Raw genomic sequence first — 27,072 nt, forward strand, 5'->3', positions numbered from 1 at the left:
ACAAATCTCTCTCTCTCCCTTCAATTTACTAAACTTTTGTTTTATAATTTAGAAGATGTACCCTGCAACGGAGACTGGAACGCCGTTATTAAGGCCAACCCTATCCCTTGTCCGTCGACTTGCAGCGTTCCCAACGCTAGCCCTTTGTGCAAGAGGTACGCCCCGCCGGTGGGCTGCGAATGCAAGCCAGGCTACCTCCTCAATGATGACGAAGACAAGTGTATTACACCTGATCAATGTCCAGGTAATTATTATTTTGGCTTTAAGCCTCCTGAGACCCAGGAGCAGTTACTTTGTTTTTTTTTTTTAATTTGGAACTCTTAGTTATTCTATAATATAGATTGTAATATGTATACAAAATTGTACGTGGGGTCTCTTATTATAAGCTTGGTATTTTTATAGCTTTATGAGTGATTCTCAAGAATGTGGCATCGACAGGTTAAAGTAAATGAAAAAAAAATTTTTGTATTTTTTTTACTTTTAAGAATGAAAAATATGTTTTACTATGTACTTCAAGTACCCCAAATTTTCAAAAGGGAACGGAAAATAAAGAAGTTATTTTCAAGACTTACAATAACCTATACATTGAACACAGGTTAAAGTTAAGCAGGTTACAGTGAAAAATACATTATTTTTTATTTTTTCTCTTGAATGGATAATAATACGACTGTCTCACTTTTATCAAAGATGAATAAACCTTCATACAATATTAAAATGATATTATTACATTAGGCCCCATACCAAATTCAAAAAATTATCGAGATAAGTTAAAGTTAACATTCCGTTACAAACCCCAGATTCCTGCCTTTAACCACTTGTCTCTACGAAACTACGACACTTGGGTCATGATGGTACCCTACGGTGGTTAGCTTGATACTTACCTAATATTTTTTTATGTTATGATCTAAATAAAATTTACTGTGTATGAGTCAGATGCAATACCGCGGATGTACAGGTTACAGTGAAAATATCCTTGTTCAAACTTCGTGCGTGAATATTGTTGTCAAAAAATATATATAAGACCCGTGCAGTGTACATTTTAAAAGGTTTTGTTTATGTTATTATATAGCATGATATTTTATTTACATAAATTGGTGGCTATAAAATCTAAAGAGCTAAAACTGGAAGAGCGATGCTTTTGGACAAGACAGGTTACATTGAAAAGTGCTACTCTTTATTTTTTATAAATATAAGTATTAAATTTAAATATAAATAATGACTTGGCCTCGATAAACATTGTTTTAGTTTATCTAGATACATTTTTGTTTCATATGAAAAAGAGCAAATAAACATACATTCAATTCAAAAACTCGATGACAGGTTAAGATGCCACTTTTTTCAGAATTACTCTTATAAAAATATCTGGGAGACCGAGCTATGCTCAGGAAACATACAAAAACTCAAAAATGCGGGTTTTCCCAGAGATAAGACCTAGCTAGATCGATTTTTCGCCCCCGAAAACCCCCATATAGCAAATTTCATCGAAATCGTTAGAGCCGTTTCCGAGATCCCCGAAATATATATATATATAAATAAATATACAAGAATTGCTCGTTTAAAGGTATAAGATATACAGAACACTTTGGCTGCTCTTATTTCCACTAAGTACTTAGTAGTGTCTCAAACATGACAAAACACTAGGTACCTTTCGTATTTCAGTGTACCGAAAACGTGTATGTTAAATTACTATAATATTTTACTACTAAGTAGTAGTATCAACATTGCTTTTGCCATCGAAGTATTATAAATACTTACCTAACTATCAAAGGCACCAAAATAGAATAGTTTCCTGAAGTTTTAGAATTAGTAGAAACAATTATTTTATTTCCTTAATATTTATTTACATTATATGACTTTTTTTAATTCAGGTGGCAACCCTTGTGGGAAAAACGCAACTTTTGTACCGTGCGTCGTCAACTGCCCCAACAACGTCTGCCCAGTAGGCGATAGTAAAGAAATCATCGCCTGCAGCCCACCGCACCCGTGCCCCAGCGGCTGCTCATGTAAAAAGGGGTATAAAAGAAAGAGCAGTTCTGATTACACGTGTATTTTGGCTTCGGATTGTCGTAAGTAGAATGTTGTGTTTCATACTAAAGTTTAGAGAATGTCTCTGGAACTAACAATAAAATATTGAAGGTTAACTGTGGCGTCCCATGTGCCGTATAATATTTTGTGCAATTAGGTACATATTGCACAAAACAATGTACAAATAGCAACACTCTTACTTGTTCATCGGTGGACTTTATTACAAAAGGCATAAGGTCCACGGATTGACAGTTAACAGTGTGGGCGATGGTGCATAACAATGTTTTCTGGTTCTGTATATCTGTCTTGGTGGCCGTCACTTTCTAACAAGTAAGTATGTAAATTGGAGAGTAACACATGATATACGATACGAGTGATGATGATAAGTGATGCATGATAGACGATAAAAAAGCAGCCATCATATTCTTACTGAAGCTTGAAGTAGAATAACGAATTTAAAAATATAATATCAATGTGAACTTAATAGTTTGTACCTATTGTAATCAGGCAGGTAACTTTGGTCCACAACTTACATCTATGGTCCAAATTCAAGTTCCAGTGAAATATGTATCAGTATTTTTCAAATTATGTAGAGTAGGTATATAAAATAGTCAGAGCATTAGTGTATCTAAGCTCCAAACTAAATGTAACGAGTACACATCATAAAGGCTCGTTAAGAATTAACGTTAAAAACTGGACCATAGTCGTACTTAAGGTCTATAGTTACCTGATTTTACGGTATCAAACATAACTAAACCTGGGATATTTTCTAAATTTTCGTTTAACATATAAAAGTGCAAGTATCACTGGCCTAGCAGGCCTGGCTTAGTAGTAGGCGTGTATAATGGTGGACGCAGGATGGTGGATCCAATGTAGTAAAGCAAAAATAACTTTTTCACTTCTCATGCTCAAAAAGTGCACCTTAATGTCGTGCGTAGACGACATAAAATCGCATTTTATGCTCTAGAGCATAAAAGTAAAATTTTCTTCTAAGACTAAGGTAATCGGTCTCAAACTCAACAGCCAAACAATTAAAACATATTGCACAATTCTACTGAGCAATAAAATTGTGTAGATGACAAAACTTGTTATATTATTTTATTTTTGCTACAGTTTATTAGAAATCCGTATTTTCTGTCATTAAATTTAGTAAATCACATAAAATAGGAGTCGATTATCGTTCAAAAATGCTCCGAAATGTTTGACTTGACAGAAAACCAAGCGTCTGAAACTCTGATCACATGTTGAAAATTTAAAAAAACAAAATTAAAAAGTTAGTTGGCGGGAATTAGTTATGTATTATGTTCTTTCACTTTAGTCGTAAAGTAATTTCGTGGTGTAAATTGCCGTGAAAAATATAATTTTATTTTCCTCGCAATCGAAGTGAAAAGCAGAGTGTACAACAAGGGCATAAATGTCCATTTTATTTTAAAAATGGGTCACTTTATGCCCTTGTTGTACAATCTACTAGGTATTTAACATCAGGCTATTAAAAGAGACATATAGTTATTGTTATGCTATCCAGCCGATATACGACGTTAGAGTCCAAGCTAACTTTGAACACAACAAAGTGAGGAAGTGTCATTATAAACATCACTGTTTCGTAGAAATTTGATATTAATAATGACATCCCACACTTTTTACCTGCAATTGCCGTGCAGAGTTTAGCTCCGACTCCTACTCCTACTGGTTCGACTTTTACACATGACTAAAACTAAACTATACTAGGAAAAAAAGTCTTCCAAGTGTAACCAAAGAACCTTTTAAATATCATCACATAATATCTATGAATCAGGTTAGTAAATCTGGCCCCGTATTTTATCGAGCGAATAAGTCGCATCGAACGCAGAACAAAGCCATTGGAAATGAAATTTATTCCGACCCAAATTTTTCTAGCCTCATAAGCACTTTATGACAATAGGTCACTGTGGCCCTAAACACACAGCTTTAGCCACTTATCGTAGCCTCCAAGCCCTGACATTTCTGCCAGGGGATTGTTGACACAGAAATATTTTCCCTGGGTATATTTACTTTCGCATTTTTCTGGGATAACATGTTTACTCTTAGGTCTGAAATTCTGTAAGTAGGTTCAGCAAATAAGCAGAGGTTGAGGTAATTTATTTATACAATTACAGACGGTTATATTGACCGACTTATAGGTCATTGTTAATTATAAATGACTGACGTTGAATAAGCTCATCATACATAGTAGTTTTAAACTGTTATGCAAGAAACAGTATAACGGTTCATGTTTCCGGTACTTTGGAATCCCATTCTCATTGCGGTCAAACGATATTGGGTCATATATATTATTAAGCGTTCTTCATTAGACTTGAAGATAAATATTAACACCTTATACTAATTGGTTTAACACATGGAAAATTTTCTAACTTTTTAGCTCCACCGATAAAATGCAAAAAATACGAAGTATACAACCCGTGTAGTATAATATGTCCCCCTCAAACGTGTGCGTCCATCTACACCGACTACGATTGCCGTGGCGCGACGAAGTGCGTGCCTGGCTGCGACTGCATCCCCGAGTACTTGAGGAACGGAACGGAAAAGGACCCCTGTATACCTAGCGACCTGTGCCCACCCCGTAATAATCCGATTTTCGTATACTACTTACTCATTTTGATCTCGATAAAATGAACGCTAAATTTACAATACTAAACAGAAATAAATAATGGTATAAGGTTTTTTTGAGTGACATTAAGCAATATTTTGTCAATTTAATATCTAACGTAAACTGCAAGTATTACGTATAATTTAAAAACCTTTAGGTACTTACCGAGTGATTTGATTTATTACTTCTAGCCGAACCAGTATGCGGCACCAACGAACATTATGAAATAAATAGAGTCAAGTGCGATCTGACTTGCAAGAACTACCACTTGGAACCAATAATGGGTCCTTGTCAGCCAACCAGCGCCTGCTTTTGCGATGAAGGCTACGTCAGAAACTCTAATGGATTGTGCATTCCAAAGAAAAAATGCCGTAAGTATCGATATCCTAATACTCAAAGACAAAATTGCGTAATTTTTTTACACTTTTTTTAAGAATTAGAATATCACAAAACCTTTACTTCATTCATATCACCTTACCCACGGGTAAAGCGCATGTTCCATTTGCCTTGACAATGTAATGTTCTGTAAGAATCCGAGTGAGTGCTAATCTTAAGGAAAAAATTGGCTGGCATTTATTTCACAGTTGATGTATGGTCAATAGTATAAAACAGCAATCCTCAAAGTGTGCTCCGCGGACCCCTAGGGCTCCGCAAGGCGTCTGTAAGGGCTGTGTGAGTAAAAAAAATCAAAAACCAACTCTTCTATGTCTGGTTCTCGGTTCAATTGTGACGAAAGATTTTTTTTTTTTGGGTCGCCGTTAAATATTTCGTTTTCCAAAAGGGTTCCGTCACCAAAAAAGGTAGAGAACGAAAAAGATACGTCGTGCCCATGATAGTTTCCATTTTGCTACAACATTAAGGTATATTCGCTTGTAGTTCTCCGACCACGCATTTGCGCATGGTCGATAACGATTAACGACGCGATAAATCACTGTAAATCTGCTTATAAGTAGAATTCATATTCTATAATTTTGCCTTTTTCAGCTCAAAATTTAGTATGCCCGCCGAACGAAGTGGTGTCCGAATGTTACAACAGCTGCCTCATGACCTGCAAGACCAGGCTCCGGAGCGACGGTAGAATGTGCCACTTGGCATGCATCGAGACCGGCTGCGTTTGCAAGGAAGGCTACCTGAGACACGACAATGGCACTTGTGTTCCTATCAACCAGTGCTGTAAGAATGTTGATAATTTTATAAAAAAAATGTCACTTACAGCGTACGCCATAAGTACCATAACACTACTTAAGACTAAATTTGCCTAAGAAAAAAAAAGTAACTCGCTTCACATTAAATAAACCTTGTACCTATTCTGATTGCGATTTATATCGGCTAATACCAGTCCCGTCTTAGTTCAAAGCTTTCTCAAAATTTTCAACTTTTTTTCCTTCAATTTTCTTCATAAAAATATGCACGTTATGTAAAGACAGAATTTCTTAACACTACAGTTAACTTTCTTTGCAGAGCAAAAACTAATGTGATTGTTTTTATTTTGTTAGTCAATTTATGATAATTATGATTATGTTTTCAACAGCGCCACCTCGCTGCAATGACGATGAAACCTACTCGAAGTGCGGTACCGCGTGTCCCCCGACTTGTCAGAACAGAGGCGACAATTGCACTGTCTGCACTGAACAGTGCGTCGAGGATTGCTTCTGCAACAAGGGCCTCGTGCGCTCTGATGACGGCTGCTGCATTAATCCTGAATGCTGTCGTAAGTAAAGAAGTAACCTTTTCGAGTGAAAGTAAGTAGGTAATCATAGAGGTTATTGTTATTTTAAGAGATAATTTTCCTACAGCTGTTGTATCAAGATATAAAAAGTTTCAAATCCTAACGTATCTGTATATTAGAATTGCAACCTCCTCCATTAGGCTACGCGTATGCTGAGCTGAGACGTAGGCGACGCAGTTCCACGCAGCGCAGGGAAGAGCAGATTTTGTAAAGTATGGAACGTCCTTTAGCTATCTAAGCACGCTGCGTAGGTACCATACTTTACAAAATCTGCTCTGCTCTGCGTTGCGTGGAACTGCATCGTCTGCATCTCAGCATACGCTTAGCATACTCTTGATACTTATATGTAAAATTTTAGGAAATTACACATCCGTTATTAAGGCGCATCAGTGGGTTCGACCAGCAATTTTTGAAAAACCGTGACGATTATTTACCGGTTGCCAAAACTATGAATCTTCTTCTCTTGAGGCTTTTCTGTAGTAACTTAATGGATACAAAACATGATTAAACAACTTTCGCTACCTAAAAACCTCGGCAATCACCCCCTTAAAGTTTTGTACCTAGCAATTTTATAAACTATTCAGTCTATTTTTTTATTGCAGCGCATCGCATCTGTGGTTCTAATGAAATACTCGACCCATGCCCCCCTACGTGTCCGCCTACGGATAACTGCTCGAACATGTGGTCAAAGTTTGACTGCACCAACGCTATCAAGTGCTGCAAGCCTCAGTGTCGTTGCAAGTCTGGCTACCTCAGAAAGAATACAGTCTGCGTCCCTACTGAACAATGTTTGACTTAATTAAGGATCGATCACACTGTTACTTGACGCAGCGTAAACGCATTGCCCCGTCTTAAGCTCTGGTTTCCTAGGATAGCGGTGCCGTAATATAGCGGCCGTCTCCATACAAAATACTACGACATCCATATTTAGCCGTATTATTTTGTATGGAGAGTTGGAGACAGCCACTATATGCTGACGGCACCGCTATCCTAGGAAAACCGAGCTTAGTCGTTGCGTTTTGTGGTTGTTACATTTCATCAACGGTCAAAGTTTTCAAACCAGCGGTGTGATAAATTCTTTATTTGGCATTTTCCATTTTTTTGTAACTACTTATTCACACACTATGTTTGTACCATCATCAGCCGGGCTAGCACATGATTGGCGCGACAGTATCTCGCGGCGAGATAGGCTACCCGTCCCTCTTTTGTTAACATAGTTAGAAAAAGATCTATCTCGCCGCGAAATACTGTCGCGCCAATCATGTGCTTGGCCTAGTACAATTAACTAACCTGGTCAGTTTATTGTATTGTTGTTGTATAGAGTGACTTATTTTTCACAATTTCTGGATATTTTTGGCCATAGCGTTTTCTGTGTATATTAATTTTATGATATAACAATAGTTATTTGTACAACAAGAGATCAAAGTTTGATATTTCTTGAGCGTGGTAAGGGACTCAAAAGCGCACGAGATGTAAATTACTTTGATTTCGTGTAGTACACAAAATTTTTCACTGGAGCAGTGAGACCATACCTATAAGACAACTTGAAAAATGTAATCCTTCTTCGTCACTTAATACCTAATAGGTATGCACTCATGTTTTCTTAAGATATACTAACAATTAAGTCTAATTACCGCAATTGAACACTAAAATAAAAGGTTATAATAAATTTCAGTAAAATAATATGGAAATAACGAACATCAACTGACACTTCAATCGACAACTTTTTTTTATAAAAATAAACTTCGTAAGATACGGTCCGAATTGCGGATACGTACTATTTGTCAACTATTGTAGAAAGTCTTAATAGTAGAATAAATTATTTTGCGTGATAATCTGTGTATTTTTTGAGTTCATTATTTTAATTGTACAATAAAATACCTAAAATATAGTGTTTAATTATCAGTTTTTATGAAATCTTAACCCTTAAACAGGTAGCGTATCTATAAGTACCACATATCACGCTTCCTCCACCACGCTAAGATGTGAAATAATAATCAATTTTATGAGTTTTTTGACTATAGCAAATGATTTTATTTTGGCGAGCTGAGTAAATACACCTACCGCAAAATGTCGTTGCCGTAAAGTCTATTAAAGTGGGTGATATCGGAACGTAAAAAAATGACAGGTGTCAAAACAAATTTCTTTGACAATTTAGTTGTCAAGTTCAAATCGACAACAAATGGCAGTTTTTGTAAGTTTCTCTCGCAGTATAAGTTCGCTACGCCGAAAAAAAGTACTGTAAATATTTTATTTTGTATTTTTATGGTAGATTATTAGATAATGTATGTGTAGTAAGTCATAACTTACCTTAGTTATTGTTTTCTGATAAAATATTCGATCTAAAAGTTTGTGGTTCGTATGAACCCTCTGCCCGTCTGGGGCACGTTCGAGTGGTTTATAAGTGGCCTCTGCCCTGCAGGGAGTCTACATGACATTTAAGGGTAAGATTCATTACTATAAATGAACCCTCATAGTACAAAAGTAATATATTTTCCTTTGGTTTTTAAATTAAATATTTGTTCAACGGTCAATCTTACGACATCCATGCGAGCCAAGAAAGTGCTGGCAGTTAGTGCATTTTGTGACGCAAGTATAAATGTGATGTGCACATTTATTGAATTAGGGGTAATAAAAAAAATCAAGAAATTACTTTTCTTTTTAAGCTATTACCTACCGGAATCAGTAATCAAAAGTACAAAATGCGTCAAGCCTGTTTAAGGGTTAAACTTAATATATTTTAATTAATTATTAAGAATTCATACTCGTACGTGGTTTGGATTGGAACGATGGGTCTATTATAATAGATCCCCGAAAAACGTTAAAACGCATCGTTCCACCGTTCGTGTAACCGTCAATATACCGTTGAATGTCGTTTGAACTTTTTTTTATCTGTTTCTTTTTGCTAACAGTGTGAAAGGGACAGACACGGGCGTAGCCAGGGGGGGGGGGGGGCCCCCCCCCCCCCCCCCCCCCCCCCCCGAAAAGTTCAGAATATTAACATTCATAGAATTAAAATAAGAACAGGCGTGCGGCATATTTCATTGATTACTAACTATTACCTATAGTATACGGTGGTTTGGATTTTGGATTTCTCCGCCATCGTCGATTATCGGATCGCATCAATTACTTTCTAAGATATGATAAAGGTGACATTCGGGTGGCGACTGCAGCAGCATTATTCTGTTGCAATGTTACTGCTGCAGCACTGTCAATTTTCGTGATAAAATGATGTGTCTGATTTCCATACTAAAAGTAAAAATGTAAAACTGTCTATCAAATTGCGTTTTTTATATCGAAAAATTTTCGCGCTCGCTTCGCTCGCGTTTTCAATTACTTTCTAACATATGAGAAAGGTGACTTTTGGGTGGCGACTGCAGCAGCATTACTCTGTTGCTACGTTACTGCTGCAGCACTGTCAATTTTCGTGATAAAATTATGTGACTGATTTCCATAATAAAAAGTAAAAATGTACAACTGTCTATCAAATTGCGTTTTTATGTCGATAAAATTTCGCGCTCGCTCCGCTCGCGTTTTCAATTACATTCTAAAATATGGCGACTACAGCAGCATTAGGTGATAAAATGATATGACTGATTTCCATTCTCAGCTGTAATGCGGCAATGAACGTCACTCAATTTACCAAAAAAATTCAATGTAATCTTGATGACCCTAGGGAGAGGGGGCACCATGGTCTAGAAATGCTTAGGGCATCAAAATATCTTAATCCGGCACTGGTCGTTTGCGAAGTCAAACGATTTGGGACTCGCATTTTATACACATTTCCATGCCTTCCCGAAAAAAATCGAATCATTCGCGAAAGTCTCGCAACGCATTGAGGTTACAAACGGCACGCGCTTTTCCTCAGGAGTCTGAAGAAGACCACGGTGAGTGGCGCTCTAGCCAGGTAGGCCGCTTCGCTTTCGCTCGCGTGCGTATACCTTACTGTATCGTCCGATATACACCTACTCTGTCGTTAAAATTATAATAAGGCCGAAAAAAACTATTGATTTTGGAGTGTAGTTTTATTTAGTGGTACCTAAAATATTTTATCTGGTCTACTGTCCTCTAGCATATCCATCTGTCAACTTTACTTCAAGTTCCGCCTCCAGGGGAGAGGGAGAGAAATTAGGATTAGAAATTAGCCGCTTACTGACACAGACAGAATTCCACGCGGGCGGAACCACGGGCACAGCTAGTCTCTAAGAGATAATAGAACCCAAGTATTTCGAACTTGTATAATTAGACCCCGCATCTTAAACTGACATTTGACTATAAAGGTCACTTGAATGTCATTTTGTCTCGCATTTTGCTCACTGTTTTTAAGAAGCAAAGTACCCTTGTTCGAGCTGCTGAGGTGATAACAATTTTTTAAGGACACAAGAACGATGTAAAACGTAATTAGACACACATCATTATTTGTTAAAGTACAACGACTGCGATGCAATAAAAAGGTTATTGTTCTTATGCAACACATTGCATATTAATTTGCACACCTGCTTGCAGGTTGAATACGTGGAACTTTTATATTTTTAAGACCTTTTATAGTAACCGTGTTCTTGCAAATAAAAAAAAAAATTTATTTATTTATAAATTAATAAATTACTTAAACATCATAAATAAGTGTGTAATTATTTTATTCTTAGTTAACTTTCTTATTAATTTCCCTTATATACATACATAGATTATAGAAGGATGAGTTTATAATTCCAATAGAAACCGGTTAAGTCGAGTCAACCTGCTTGATATTTTGACCTATATTGTCTAAACATAAGGGCGAAGGATGGTTACTACCGCGGTGTTTTTCTGTCTTTTTTGAATACAAAACTTTCCGTGGGCCCACAGGTCATTCCTCAGATAATTTATTTCCCCATAGACCCACCTCAATTTAAGCGTAGGTAGGTAGGTACGAGTAGGTAGGTTAGGTTCGTTAGGTAGCTTCAGATGCCCGAAGGGCAAACCGCCCAGAAATAGGAGCCCCGCAAAGCGAGGCTCCGTCTAGTTACGTAGTGAAGCAAATGTTTTTGGAGAAGAAACACTAAATTTGCAATTTGCTTTCGAGAATTTACATAACGTTTCACGTTTGTAAAATGACGACGCCGTTTGTAATAATTAAATGTAAGAGAATGTAATAATTAATCCTACCTATATAACCTTCCAAATATGACAACGGTGGTCCACGGGTAAAAGACAGTTCTTTTCAATTACCCGTAATCCCATTTTGGTGCAGTGGGTCTGCGGGGAAAAAAAATTACCCGTGGTCCCCTGTGGTACAAAAGCCGTGGTACCACGGTTAAAAACGACTACCGCTACCAAAAGAAAGTATTCGTAAAATATTTTACAATTAGGTAAGTACCACTAAATAAAACTACACTCCAAAATCAATAGTTTTATTCGCCCTTATTCAAATTTTACACGTGATTTAAACTTAGAGAATATAACCAAACGGAGTGGTCATTAACAGGCGTTCCCCTCTGTCGAAAATAGGCGGCCAATGGTCAACCGACATTTATCTGACATGGCTATGTTTACGTTACGTAGGTACACATTTGATGTGCCCCTCCCCCGCAAAAAACGCCAGACTATTTTGTACCGAAAATTATAGACATGGCGTCTCCGTTGGTTATATTCTCTAAGGATTTAAACGACAGAGTAGTAGGTGAATATCGGACGATACAGTAAGGTATACGCGCGCGAGCGAAAGCGAAGCGGCCTGCCTGGCTAGAGCGCCACTTACCGTGGTCTTCTTCAGACTCCTGAGGAAGACCACGTGCCCCTTGTAACTTCAATGCCTTGCGAAAGTTTCGCGAATGATTCGATTTTTTTCGGGAAGGCATGGTAATGCGTATAAAATGCGAGTCCCAAATCGTTTGACTCCGCAAACGATCAGTCGGCCGGATAAAGATATTTTGATGCCCTAAGTATTTCTAGACCATGGTGCCCCCTCTCCCTAGGGTCATCAAGATTAAATTGATTTTTTTTAGTAAATTGAGTGACGTTCATTGCTGCATTTCAGCTGAGAATGGAAATCAGTCACATTATTTTATCACGAAAATTGACAGTGCCGCAGCAGTAACGTTGCAACAGAGTACCTAATGCTGCTGCAGGCGTCACCCAAATGTCACCTTTATCATAAACATCTTAGAATATTATTGAAAACGCGAGCGAAGCGAACGCGAAAATTTTTCTATATAAAAACGCAATTTGATAGACAGTTGTACATTTTTACTTTTAGTATGGAAATCAGTCACATCATTTTATCACGAAAATTGACAGTGCTGCAGCAGTAACGTTGCAACAGAGTAATGCTGCTGTAGTCCCCACCCGAATGTCACCTTTATCATATCTCAGAAAGTTATTGAAAACGCGAGCGAAGCGAGCGCTACCATTTTTCGATATAAAAAAAACGCAATTCGATAGACAGTTGTACATTTTTACTTTTAGTATGGAAATCAGTCACTGTCATTGAATGTCACCTTTATCATATGTTAGAATATTATTGAAATGCGAGCGAAGCGAGCGCGAAAATTTTTCTATATAAAAACGCAATTTGATAGACAGTTGTACATTTTTACTTTTAGTATGGAAATCAGTCACATCATTTTAACACGAAAATTGACAGTGCTGCAGCAGTAACGTTGCAACAGAGTAATGCTGCTGCAGTCCCCACCCGAATGTAACCTTTATTATATCTCAGAAAGTCATTGAAAACGCGAGCGAAGCGAGCGCGAAAATTTTTCGATATAAAAAAAAGGCAATTTGATAGACAGTTGTACATTTTTACTTTTAGTACGGAAATCAGTCACATCATTTTATCACGAAAATTGACAGTGCCGCAGCATTAACGTTGCAACAGAGTACCTAATGCTGCTGCAGACACCACCCGAATGTCACCTTTATCATATCTTAGAAAGTTATTGAAAACGCGAGCGAAGCGAGCGCGACCATTTTTCGATATAAAAAAACGCAATTCGATAGAGAGTTGTACATTTTTACTTTTAGTATGGAAATCAGTCACATCATTATATCACGAAAATTGAATGTCATCTTTATCATATGTTAGAAAGTTGTTGAAAATGCGAGCGAAGCGAGCGCGAAAATTTTTCGATATAAAAAACGCATTTTGATAGACAGTTGTACATTTTTACTTTTAGTATGGAAATCAGTCACATCATTTTATCACGAAAATTGACAGTGTCGCAGCAGTAACGTTGCAACAGAGTACCTAATGCTGCTGCAATCGTCACCCGAATGTCAAACATTATCATATCTTAGAAAGTTATTGAAATCGCGAGCGAAGCGAGCGCGACAATTTTTCGATATAAAAAAACTCTAAAAAAACGCAATTTGATAGACATGTATATTTTTACTTTTAGTGTGGAAATCAGTCACATCATTTTATCACGAAAATTGACAGTGCTGCAGCAGTAACGTTGCAACAGAGTACCTAATGCTGCTGCAGGCGCCACCCAAATGTCACCTGTATCATAAACATCTTAGAATGTTATTGAAAACGCGAGCGAAGCGAGCGCGAAAATTTTTCGATATTTTTTGGTGCCCCCTAGTCATGGTGCCCTAAGCAAGTGCTTATTTTGCTTACAAGGGTTAATCCGGCACTGCAAATGACAGAGGTCAATGTTTTTTTTTTTCAAAGTACCCACCTTCGTGGCCATTATTAAGTGCTTAAGGAGGCGATACGTATGAATATGGATTTGATATGGATGCGATATAATTACGATTAGGTATAATTCATGACGGAGAAAATAAATAATTTTAAATAATTTTATGCAATTATACGCGTGTTGATATGTGTGTTTATTTTACCACTACGTAACTATGTAAACCCATTTTTAGTTTTCTTGGTTACTTAATTGTTCCGTAGAGGAACAGATTAGTATAAATTACGTTCTATGCATATTTAAATAGGTATTTTTCTTACATACAAAGCAACACAATTAGAAAAGAATATATTTTCGTGTAGTAGCTAGATATTTGAACTGGCAACTGCATTTATCTCAAAAGCCCTTCCGGCGCGACACAACCGCGCCACCTAGCGAGGATAAATAAAAACTCTTCACCTGCCGTTAAAACTATGGCCGCGTTCTGTCCGCGCTCCGATTAAAATAATTCATATATCGGTTCCCGTCGCTGCGATCTAAGTGAAAATCAACCAGAGACTAATTAGTGACCCAGTGCCCCTTATGGATATATGCAGCTGTCGATAAAGCAGAGGATTTCCCAATCATCATACATAGACCACCACGTGGTACGCCAAGGTGCTGCTGGATTTATGTAAGTTGCTCTCAATTTATCTCGGCTACATAGTTTTTTGGTCCTTCGAACCGGATTTTTCTTTCTCTGGTTGTGTTGCTCTTGTATTTGCGATTTTTGCGGTATTTCGTACCCAGTTTTTTCGTTTAGACACGTTTGTAGTTCAATTTAGTATTGTCATTGTCGCCATCTTTGTCTCGCAAAATGGTTCCTAACCCTACAGACGGCAATACTGAAGCCGACACATCGTGTATTACACAAGACATATTCGAACGAGATCTAATTCTCGACGAATTAAAGAGAACGTTACAGTTCGCAGCGACAAATACAGATCAATTTCGTTCAAGAACGACAGATTTAACAGTGCATCAGCGAAAGTTTACTAAGATTCAAACTAAAATCGAAAAAGCGTTAATTAAATTGCAAAGCTTCAACAAAGAAGCCAATATTAAGATTCGTAACGATTTTAATGACTTGTATTACGCGATAGTTACACATTTAAATAACCTAAAGGAGGTAGACGTAGAAAGGCGTCGCGCGAGCCGCGCGCTTACCCCCAACGAAACGCTTAGCAACGATCGTCGAAATTTACCAAAATTATCGCTTCCCGAATTTCACGGCGAACCGACTGGTTGGCCTGCCTTTTTCGATTTATTTCAATCGCTGGTACACAATAACAATGCCTACACGGATGCGGAGAAGTTTAGGTATTTGCTCCTTTCTGTCAAAAACGAGCCACATAATTTAATTAAGTCAATTCCCATAACGGAAAGTAATTATGCAATTGCGCTCGATATTCTAAAATCCCGTTATGACAATAAACGCATTATTGCATCGCAACATCTAGATAAGTTGTTCGATATAGATATTTGTTCCGCGCGATCAGCTGTTGCCATGAGAAATTTACTTAATGTTTATCACGAAAATATAAAGGCGCTCGAAGTCATGGATTTTCCGGTTAAGGAATGGGATTTCGTTCTGTTAAATTTATTATTACGTAAGATTCCCGTGAATACGCGAAAAGAATATGAACGTTCCTTAACCAACCCGGGCGAAATACCTAAAGTTCAGGGCCTAATTACTTTCCTCGAACGCGAACTTTCAGCGGAACAGATGATTTCAGTTTCCCATACACAGTCCACTCGAAACAATTCCTTAAGTAGTAAAAATAATACAGATATAAATTCAAATCAAATAACACCCAAGCGTGTTTTTGCAACAAGTACGGCGTCAGCTCAAAGTCGACCTTATGTCGATACAAATAAGGTTCGAGCTTGCTTGAAGTGTAAAGGAATGCATTCCCTTAATAAATGTTTAGAATTTTTAGACCTATCGGTGAAAGATAGATTTGCATTTGTTAAAACAAATAATGTATGTTACAATTGTTTATGCCCCGGGCACGACTTAAGGAATTGTAAATCAAGTTTTAAATGTCGTAAGTGTAATAAACGACATCATACTTTAATTCATTTAGAATCAAACATTCCGCAGCCGATTATCAATGAAGCTACGGAATCAGTTGCCGTCTCGCTCGCTCTTACGGAGCAGCCCGGCCCTAGCAGCCCGTCAGCAGTTCACGGCGTGAATGAACAGAGTTTAGGTAGTTTAGGGAAACAACCTAGCACGGTTTTATTATCAACGGCGTTGGTTGACCTTTATTACGAAGGCAACAAAGTTGCGACGATTCGATGTATGGTAGATGGGGGTTCACAAGCAGCTCTGATTACAGAATCGTGTATGCAACGACTCAATTTACCGCGACAACATGTTAGCGAACCGCTGGTCGGTGTCGGCGACTTGCCGCTGGAACCTAGGGGTACCTTCGTGTGCTCAATTTCGCCAAAATCCAATCATTCCGTTAGAGGCGTCTATTCTGGCGAAGTTAACCCGTCAAATGCCTAGTGTACCACTAGCACCTCTCGCTGATTGGCCTCATTTGCAGGGACTCGCTTTAGCCGACCCTGAATTTCACAAACCTCAGCCGGTCGACATGATACTCGGCGAGGACATTTTCATGGATATTGTTCGCGATGGCATTGTCAGAGGTAAACCTGGCACGCCCACCGCAATTAATAGTGTGTTTGGTTATTTGCTAGGAGGTAAAGTGAACTTTACTTCCAATGTTTCGACTCCACGCCATACTTGCTTTACGTCGTTTGACAACGACAATCTTCAGAAGTTTTGGGAGCTGGAGTCAGTACCAGAGTTGCGGAGTTACACTCCCGAAGAAAAGCTATGCGAATCCTTTTTTCAAAAGACGCATACGCGTGATGAAACAGGGCGATACGTGGTCGCTCTGCCATTCAAGCCCGATGCACCGCCGCTCGGCGAGTCTCGGCAAATTGCCCTGGGGGCTGTCCATAAATTACGTCATCGATTTTTGACGATTTTTGACCCCCCCCCCCCTATAATCATCCAAAAATCATGCTTCAAATGACCCCATTTCCTCCTACTTCATGCTACCGTCATCCGATGTCCAGACCCCCCCCCCCCTAATTTGAAATGACGTAATTTATGAATAGCCCCCTAGCACGATTCCATAAATTGGAATACCGTCTAGAACGTAACCCCCAGTTGAAGGCGGATTATCACGCTTGCCTCCAGGAGTACGTGGATCTCAACCACATGGAGCTCGCGGACGATAACCCCCCCGCTGGCGCGAGTTATTACATACCCCACCATTGTGTGTCAAAAATTTCCGAAACTACACGCACACGCGTAGTTTACGACGCTGGGTGTCGCACGACAAGTGGACACGCGTTAAATGACACTTTGTTAACAGGTCCTAAGTTACACTTAGACATTGTTGACGTTCTTCTAAAATTCAGAGTGCATAACATTGCATTTTGTTCCGACATCAAACAGATGTATCGCAATATTCTTGTGCGTGAAAGTGATAGGGATTTTCAGCGCATCCTTTGGCGCCAATCGCCCGAGGAGCCTCTGCGCGATTATAGGCTTCGTACCGTTACCTTCGGTATAAGTAGTTCCCCTTATCTCGCCTTGCGCACAATTAAACAGCTAGCTCACGACGAAGGTGAGCGTTTCCCGCGCGCCTCCCCAGTCTTACTCAATGACGTCTTTGTTGACGATGTGGTAACCGGTGCAGATACCACAGCCGAGGCTCTCGCTCTGCAGCAGGAGCTGATAGGTATTTGTGCCACGGCCGGGTTCGAATTACGTAAATGGCAAAGTAACTCGCCAGCTATTCTCGCTGTTACGCGATCCCCAGATTCTCATGGTGAGCGGCGCGAAAATGTTCATTTTGCCGAAATGGAAAATGACAAAGGGGTCAAAGTCCTTGGACTTCAATGGAATCCGGGATCAGACTCATTTAGTTTCAAAGTACAAAGTACTTCTCGGGCCTGTACGAAGCGGGCTATTCTCTCGGAAATTGCAAAAATTTACGACCCACTCGGGTTATTATCTCCGGTGACATTGTTTGCCAAACATTTAATTCAATTGCTATGGTTAGCAAAGGTTCCTTGGGACTCCGAAGCCCCTATCGATATAGTTAACTCATGGACGAGTTTTGTTAGCGAGCTCCCGCTCTTATCTCAAATTTCATTTCCTCGTCATATTTTTAATACTGACGACTTCGATTCAATCGAAATTCACGGATTTGCAGACGCAAGTCAAATTGCGTATGCCGCCTGTGTTTATATACGTCTTACGGACAATACCGGTAAGGTTCAAACTTATTTAGTCATAGCTCGAACCCGCGTAGCTCCACTTCGGATTTGCCTTACTATTCCGAAAATGGAATTAATGGGATGCGTGATCCTGTCAAAATTGATAGAAAGAGTAATGCGCATTTACGGTGATCGCATTCGCCCCGATCAAGTGTACGCGTGGTCAGATAGTTCCGTCGCGCTCGCGTGGCTTAAGTCACCCCCGCACGAATGGAAAACGTTTGTCTCTAACCGCACCAGTGAGATTTTGTCCCGTGTCCCGGCGAGCTGCTGGCGTCACGTCCCGTCAGCTGACAACAGCGCTGACCCGGCGTCGCGCGGTCTGCTGCCCGCCGCGCTCGTACAAAATGACTTGTGGTTCCATGGTCCTACATGGCTCCAACAAAGTCACGACTCCTGGCCTATACAAAAACCGGTAGTAAACACAACGGAAGAAAAACGTAATAAAATTGAATCAACAAATATTAATTGCGCATGTGTTTCCACATTGCCTACTTTCCCGGACGATGCTACTCTTATTACGCGATTTTCGTCGCTAGGTAAATTAGTTCGCGTCACGGCATTAATATTTCGTTTTTACCACAAATGTAGAAAACATAAACAAACGCTCCCTGAGTACATCACCGTACCAGAGTACCACTTTGCATTAAAGCGACTTATATTGATTACGCAACAACAAGTGTTCGAAGACGACATAAAAAATATCTCGTCAAATAAATCCCCTTCCTTACGTTTGCGGCGTCTCGCGCCTATTCTAGATAGTGAGGGATTATTACGCGTCGGCGGACGTATTCATAAATCATTTTTACCTTATGAATCAAAACATCAATTAATTTTACCTAAAAGACATCCTCTTACAAATCTTATTATTGACGATACTCATATACACGAATTGCATGCCGGTCCGCAGTGCGTGCAAAACTCGCTCTTACAGCGATATTGGATTATTTCAGGTCGCGATATTGTGCGTCTACGCGTGCATCGTTGTATTCCATGTTTCCGCGCACGCCCTACCCGCGTGCAACCTCGCATGGGCATGCTTCCCTCGGTCCGCTTGCGCCCCGCGCGCGTATTTAGTAAAACTTCGTGCGATTTTTGCGGGCCATTTTACGTTCGCGCTAATAAAGTTCGTAATGCAAAAATAATAAAATGTTATGTTGCGGTTTTCGTATGTATGAGCGTTAAGGCTGTACATCTTGAATTAGTTTCCGAACTTTCCACAGAAGGTTTTTTAGCTGCGTTGCGACGTTTCACGTCCCGCCGAGGATATTGTACAGATATATATACCGATTGCGGACGTAACTTTGTTGGTTGTAATAATTACCTTAAAGAATTATATGCGTTCTTACGTAACGATTCGGTCACGAGCGCTCTCAACCAACAAACTTTAAAACAAGGATTAACTTGGCATTTTCAGCCACCGTATGCTAGCCATTTCGGTGGACTATTCCAAGCGGCTGTTAAGAGTTTCAAAACCCATTTATATCGCGTAATAGGTACACAGACGCAAACATATGATTCTATGCACACGCTGACCTGTCAAATCGAAGCGGTACTTAACAGTCGTCCTCTCTGCGTGTTAATTTCAGACTCTTCCGATCCGTTACCTCTTACGCCGGCTCATTTCTTAATCGGCGAGCCCTTAACGGCCCTACCGGACGTTTCTTTGATCGACGAAAACCCTAGTCGTCTTACGCGCTGGCGCTGGGTACAACAAGCTGTCCAGCATTTCTGGCGTAGATGGAGTCGTGAATATCTCCATCAACTGCAACAAAGTACAAAGTGGCTTCAAGATCGCGGTCCCGCCATCCGTGAAGGCACTGTTGTTGTGGTATGCGATGACCACTTGCCGCCGTTACAGTGGAAACTCGCGCGCGTTCATGCTGTCCATCCGGGCACTGATCATGTTATTCGCGTCGTAACTTTAAAAAGTGGGAACACATTGTTCAAACGACCCGTAGTTAAGGTCTGTCCCTTACCCTTAGAGTAATTCCTACAATCGTTACGAATTTTAATGTTAGCATTTAAGTTAGGTATAAGTTTCTTTATCTTGTTGAACTTTCGCATGTTCTTTTAAAAGACACTACGTGCTTTTAAGGTGAGCGGCATGTTCCGTAGAGGAACAGATTAGTATAAATTACGTTCTATGCATATTTAAATAGGTATTTTTCTTACATACAAAGCAACACAATTAGAAAAGAATATATTTTCGTGTAGTAGCTAGATATTTGAACTGGCAACTGCATTTATCTCAAAAGCCCTTCCGGCGCGACACAACCGCGCCACCTAGCGAGGATAAATAAAAACTCTTCACCTGCCGTTAAAACTATGGCCGCGTTCTGTCCGCGCTCCGATTAAAATAATTCATATATCGGTTCCCGTCGCTGCGATCTAAGTGAAAATCAACCAGAGACTAATTAGTGACCCAGTGCCCCTTATGGATATATGCAGCTGTCGATAAAGCAGAGGATTTCCCAATCATCATACATAGACCACCACGTGGTACGCCAAGGTGCTGCTGGATTTATGTAAGTTGCTCTCAATTTATCTCGGCTACATTAATGTTTACTCAGCTCCCCAAAAGATGGCACTGTGCAATGAGGGGCAATTAATTTACTGCCGTTTAATTTTGTTGTATTATTAAATCAACACAATTATTAAATTAAATTTGTTGATATCCGTACAATTGATTGAAATTTTAGAAGAGGGGTCTTCTAAACTTAGAGTTAATTTGGCAAAATCCTTCCTCGGTGGCTTATTTATGTCACATCGTATTAAATTCAGCGCCATCTGTTAGTTTACCAGGGTACTCTATAGTGTTAGCACGTATTTGAAAAAAGTTTGCCCCTCCGTCCTAAGTAGCGCCATACGATTCAGGGGCAAACTTAAGTCAATCGAGTGTTGTGGCTACCCCCCCTTTTAGGGGTTGAATTTTTATAGCCTATAACCTGGCCGGGGATTTTGTCGACAGATTAGTAAAGTTTTCATCAAAATCCGTTCAGCCGTTTTCACGTCATGCGCGTTCAAATAAACAGACAAACAGATAAACAGATAAACAAACAAAAATTCTAAAAACTGTTGGAACGTGTTCTGTTATCAATTCTAAGTATCCCCAGCCAACTTTTTTTCAAATATCTTCCATGTACAGACTTTCGACCCTCTTCAGCTTTATTATATGTATAGATAGATAGATAGATAGATAGATAAGTTTAACATCGTAATAAATCGTAATAAAGCTGAAATGAATTGATTCGTAAAAACATATTTTTTTTGTATACTTTAATTACATTTCAGTTGGCAAATATTAGTCATCACTTTAATATGTTCCGTGCGTTGTATGAACAGAATATTAATTACCTATATGCAATGAAATAACACATGATTTCGCAATAAGTTAGAGCACTAAATTATCTATTAGAATACTATATAGGTACCTACAGACCGAGAGCGGAACAATCACAGCAAAAATTACATTTTGTTGTACGACAGATTTTCTAAAACGGAGTCGTCTAATGATTGCTAAATGCTCTTATCTTCTGGTACTTATATTTTAACATAATATTCCGTAAGTCCTTCGAAATGTGACGATAGTTGATTATACTTTGTCCTTCTACCTACTTAAAGAGTGCCCAATTTACACATAAAACAGAGCTTCTGAAAGCTGTAGGCACCTACTACAAAAACATCGACATCACTTTCAAGAGTTCCCTCGATCCCATTCATACCAGGATCCCATCATCAAATCCAAACCTGATGACATTGCCCCGTTGATACCCGTTCAATTTTTGGGATATGTATAAAACAAAGATTCAGACGAACTCGGAATCTCCTTCTTTTGAAAGTCGGTTAAAAATCATATAAGCTTAGGTGGGGTAAGAGGAATTATGGGGCAAGAGAATCACACTTGTAGGAAAAATAAACAGTATAATATTTAAAGATATATGTATTAAAAACTACTTTAAATGAAAATAGGTACCTCTCTCTCTCTCTCTCTCCTCAGCATTATTATTCCCATCTGAATAATCAGATGGGAATAATAATGCTCTGGGGTCTGCTTTTCTGGTCTTTTCTCTCCACTTCGCGCGATCGGACGTGTCGTGTACTGAAACGTCACAGGCCCTGTCTTTTGCTATGGTGTCTGCCCATCTCATCTTCGGTCTAATAGGTACCTACCTACTAAAAATAAAATTAATGCATAAATAAAATTAACTTCAACATACTTACGTAGTTTTCTACTTTCCTCATACGGTTTCTCTTGTCCCGAGCAAAATAAACTGTTTTTCTTACCCCACCTGACCTTAGGTAAATATTATTTATGCGTCGCTACACTCGCTACACATATATGTCGCTGTTTACTTAAAAAGTGGCACAATTTGTTTTTGTCGCCACAAAAACACATTCGTCACTTAAGTAAACAGCAACGAGTGTTGTAAAAGCGTTATTTTTTTTAAATGGTAATTCTACTTAAAACAATGAAGTCATATGTTCGATAATATTCATATAAAAGGGAACATCGAAAGCAATTTTTACTGATGAAGTACTTGTGGGATAGAGCGGACGTCAGGATCATGCGCTGGGGAACAGTAGTATTCTTGGCAGGAGCTCTAGCGCAGTCGGAAGATTCTGTTGCTGAATTACAACGCCGTAAGTTTCATTTATATTGCATAAAATTATTTGAATTTTAAATCGGAAATCTGCCACGGGATAGCCTGTACATCGTTGACCTGTTGACCGAGCGTCAGCGAAGCTCTCCGTTTCAGCTTGGGCAAAAAAGCTTTCGTATGTCCGGACTTTCTCCTCTACAGGTCGCATTTCTCAACAATTTCTTGTGAAATTTTGTGAGCAGGTTCTATGATTAAATATATTTTTTGCCGATAAAATTTTTGCATTTTTTTTTCAAAATAGCGGAGCCATGCTTTTATTTTATTTAAAGTTATGCTCGCGAAGTCTACAGCTCACAGCGTCTTATTTTTTATACATATTATATGAAAATGTATACATTTAAATACTTACTTTCTTACCTACCTAATTGCAGCGCCTTCGCCCCCAAAACCATGTTGCAGAAAAAATGAGCACTTTGAATCCAACAGCAATAGATGCCAGATAACGTGTGACAACATGGAGTTGGAACATGTGATGGGGGCCTGTGTGCCCAATAGCGCATGTTACTGTAACAACGGATACGTTAGGGGCAAGAATGGAATCTGTATTAAAAGAGGAAATTGCCGTAAGTACCTACCTTAATATTTCTAATGTCTAAATGCACGCGCCAATTTTAAAGACAACTATTGTAGATAATTTATTGGATTTTGTAGTAATATATCAACAGATTTTCTAAAAAATTAAAACTGAAAATTGAGACACCTAAATGGGGGTACCCCTTAGGGGGTCGGGACTGTAGGTAGTACCTTTTTGAAATGAGTCGAAATACTTTTTTTGGAAACCTGAAAGTTATTTTTAAGACCTATCAAACGATGTACCGCGCGTTGATTTTTATACTTTTTTCACTTTTAATTACATATACTAACTAAGGTAAAATCCGTAAAATAATGCGTAAATTATTATTTTATTTTGTGTTCAGCGGCACCGCACAAATGCGGCAAGGGCGAGGAATGGAGTGACTGCGGCTCTTCGTGCCCGAAGTCTTGCGACAACAGAGACAACACGTGTCTGATGTGTACGTTGAATTGCGTGCCCGGCTGCTACTGCGCCGGCACGACCATCAGAGGACCGAATAACACTTGCGTCGAACCTAAAAACTGCCGTAAGTAAGCGTTAATGATAATAACTCATTAGCCATTAGCATTTAAAATTATGGATACAGGTGCAAATTAAACGCAGACTATAGTTCTCTTTTTTTATGGGGTTCCTCTAATGATATTACCAAAGGGTACACAAATTATCACAGTATACGTATCTTACAATCTAGCTTTTTTTCAGCTAAGCGCACGTGCACCGGCGCTAACGAATTTTTCGACCCTTGTCCTCCAACATGTCCTAAGGGCGAAAAATGTGAGAACTTGTGGTCTAAAATACCATGCACGCCTATAGACTGCTGTGAACCTCAATGTCGATGCAAGACCGGATACTTCAGAAATTATCAAAATAAATGTGTCAGCGCAAAAGAATGCAGTAAGTGCGTTTTCATGACAATATTTTACCTGTCTTCATATTTTTTACGTTTTTCTCTGAATTTTTTCAAATGAATCTGTTTACTGGGTTAAAATAAAATAGTTAGTGTTATGCTATTAAGCCGAAATAATCAGACATCCATACGTTTTTGCCGTTCCTTTTATCGTTAATTTTAAGATAATTAAAACGAAAATATTACTTTGCTAACCCGCGAAAAGATAACGTGCTAGTCAATCAGTGCTAACCCGTTATACTTACTTGTGTATTTTTACATGCAATTAATATTCCCACCCTCCCATCGCAAAAATAAATACGCAAATAAATATAACAAACCACCACCAAAAGAATAATCCTCGACACGTATTTCGCCTCTCTACGAGGCATCCTCAGGAGTTGTTGTCCTGTCTAGAATGGATTTGCAAAGTAATATTTTCGTTTTAATTAATATGGATTTCCGCAAAGTAACGCCTGATTCTATTTACAATTTTAAGATACCCTGTTTTTGTGTTATTATCGATCCAGCTAAAGATATATCTTGCCTCTAATGCATGTTGTTAAAATAAACTTAAACTTCTTCTTCTCTTCAGGTTTTAATTTGATGTTTATATCAGTACTATCAGTAGGCATATATTTTCCATTAACGTTTTTTTTTTTCCAGCTAATAACCAATGTAGTGACCCAAATGCAGAGAGAGTGGAATGTGCGCTGCCAGCTGAATGTCGGGCGACTTGTGCAAATCCTAATCCCACGCCTTGTATTTCACAAATCTGTATAAAAAATGAATGTGTCTGCAAAAAAGGCTACGTGCTATCCGAAAAAGGAGGGAAGTGCATACTCTTAAAACAGTGTCCACGTAAGTATAAAAAGGAAAATTTTATAGTGATATATCTTTAATTTAAAACTCATACCGTAAAACGGGATGAACAGAAATCGCGGGGTGAATAGAAAAATTTTGAACTTTTTCTTTCAAGTTGTTATATTTAAAAACGTACATCACTAAAATTAGATTTTTTGGAATGCATATATAGTAGACTATTTATTCTCTACATTGATACCAAAAGAACTTAATCAAACTGCCTAAAATTAGATTTTTTTGACTCTAAAGTAAGGTCTCGCCGAGGTAAGAAATGAAGCCTGTCTGAACTTTGTTCTAGCGGTAAATGTTTTGACATTAACTAAGTAAAAGTTAGCTAACCTGGTAATATAGTATCTGTAGTACCTAAATAATAAATAATATCACTAATTTTCTCTATAATAAAGCATTTTTTTGCAAAAAAACAATAACAAGTAAATTTACGTGATAAAGGGGTCAGTGGACACGCATATGGGGTGAACAGTTACGCCATAGGGGGTGATTAGATACAACAAAGGGGTGTAAAGACACGCCTTGGGGGTTAAAAGACACGAAAAAATAATTTTGTGTCAAATAGCTGTTTAACAGATATATATACCATTTGCCAATAGAGTATCTACATAATAATGACCAAATTCGATGCCTATGACAACTAAAACTTAATATTTCTATTCACCCCTTTCTTGTGTCTATCGACCCCGTTTTAAGGATATGGAGAAAACAGGTAGTTTTCTTTGATTTTCTCTGGATTGGGTTGGTAAAAATTTATTTCACAAATGCAAAATTGAAGAACTTACCTAGACTCAAAAAATGATATCAAAATTAATACTTTTATCATTTGGATTATTGGCGAAAATCGTCCTTGAAGTTGAAAATCGTGTCTTTTCACCCCGTTTTACGGTACGCATTACATAATTTGTAATTTCACACTTAGAAATGAATTAAACATAAGAGATACGCTCGCTTGCGACATAGTAGATTGTTAACCAAGGGCTGAAAGGCACCCATTTCTGTCGAGGTAGTTTGGCGCTCGAACGCAGTGAGAGCGCCAATAGTCCGAGACGGAAATGGTGCCTTTCACCCGAGTTAAACACTCTACTTTTCATATCGAATGCGAGGAAGCCAAACAAGACAAGGCAATTTCGCAAAATCAGTAATTGAAGTACTTACCTAATAGACGGCCGTAGCATCATTTTTTTCCTTAGGACTTACTTGCAATCGGAGACTTTACATGTGTGAAGATTAGATTGCAATATTTACAAAAACACACATTTTTAACAAACTGCAGTAATTTTAAAATTATTTGTTCATTCATTATAATATGAAAATCAGCGGGATTGCCTCTTACTTTTTAATTTTATACTTTTTCGTTCTAAAAGCCGCAACAGACTACCGGACCGCACCGCGACCTTGGTGCGACGCACCACGTAATAACATAATAAAAGTATTTTAAATATTAAATAACAATTTAATTAATAATATAATATTTTTTTATCTTGTACTTTATTTTATTTTCATGAATATAGTGCTAAATAACTTTAAAAACCAATTGAATATCGTACAAACGTTTAACTGTGGCTGTATAAGATTCTGCCTTTGCTCATTTACGCAAGTGTAAGGTTTAAAAAAATATTTTTGGTGTATTCCTTTTGGTTCCCGCCTTATGAAATCGAGTAAATAGAATTCAACGAAAGAAACCAAGAATAATTTGTTTTTAACAATTTACTTACACATTTTTTTATAA

The 27,072-nt window shown here is 38.4% G+C and overlaps 1 protein-coding gene and 1 long non-coding RNA gene across 2 annotated transcripts in view; one reads left to right on the top strand and one right to left on the bottom strand.

The window, feature by feature from the left end:
- The window catches only part of LOC134800386 (zonadhesin-like), a 48,392-nt gene extending 41,049 nt beyond the window's left edge, over positions 1-7,343 (top strand). The window contains exons 32-38 of the mRNA XM_063772888.1: positions 53-244; positions 1,869-2,066; positions 4,424-4,624; positions 4,843-5,022; positions 5,636-5,824; positions 6,183-6,362; positions 6,983-7,343. Coding sequence (XP_063628958.1) covers positions 53-244; positions 1,869-2,066; positions 4,424-4,624; positions 4,843-5,022; positions 5,636-5,824; positions 6,183-6,362; positions 6,983-7,179 — 1,337 coding nt within the window. The 3' untranslated portion in view covers positions 7,180-7,343. The remainder of the gene's footprint in view (positions 1-52; positions 245-1,868; positions 2,067-4,423; positions 4,625-4,842; positions 5,023-5,635; positions 5,825-6,182; positions 6,363-6,982) is intronic.
- The window catches only part of LOC134805539 (uncharacterized), a 624,519-nt gene that overhangs the window by 412,993 nt on the left and 184,454 nt on the right, over positions 1-27,072 (bottom strand). The window lies entirely within an intron of this gene.

This window comes from Cydia splendana, chromosome 2 (assembly GCF_910591565.1).
Source record: "Cydia splendana chromosome 2, ilCydSple1.2, whole genome shotgun sequence".
Taxonomy (NCBI): Eukaryota; Metazoa; Arthropoda; class Insecta; order Lepidoptera; family Tortricidae; genus Cydia; species Cydia splendana.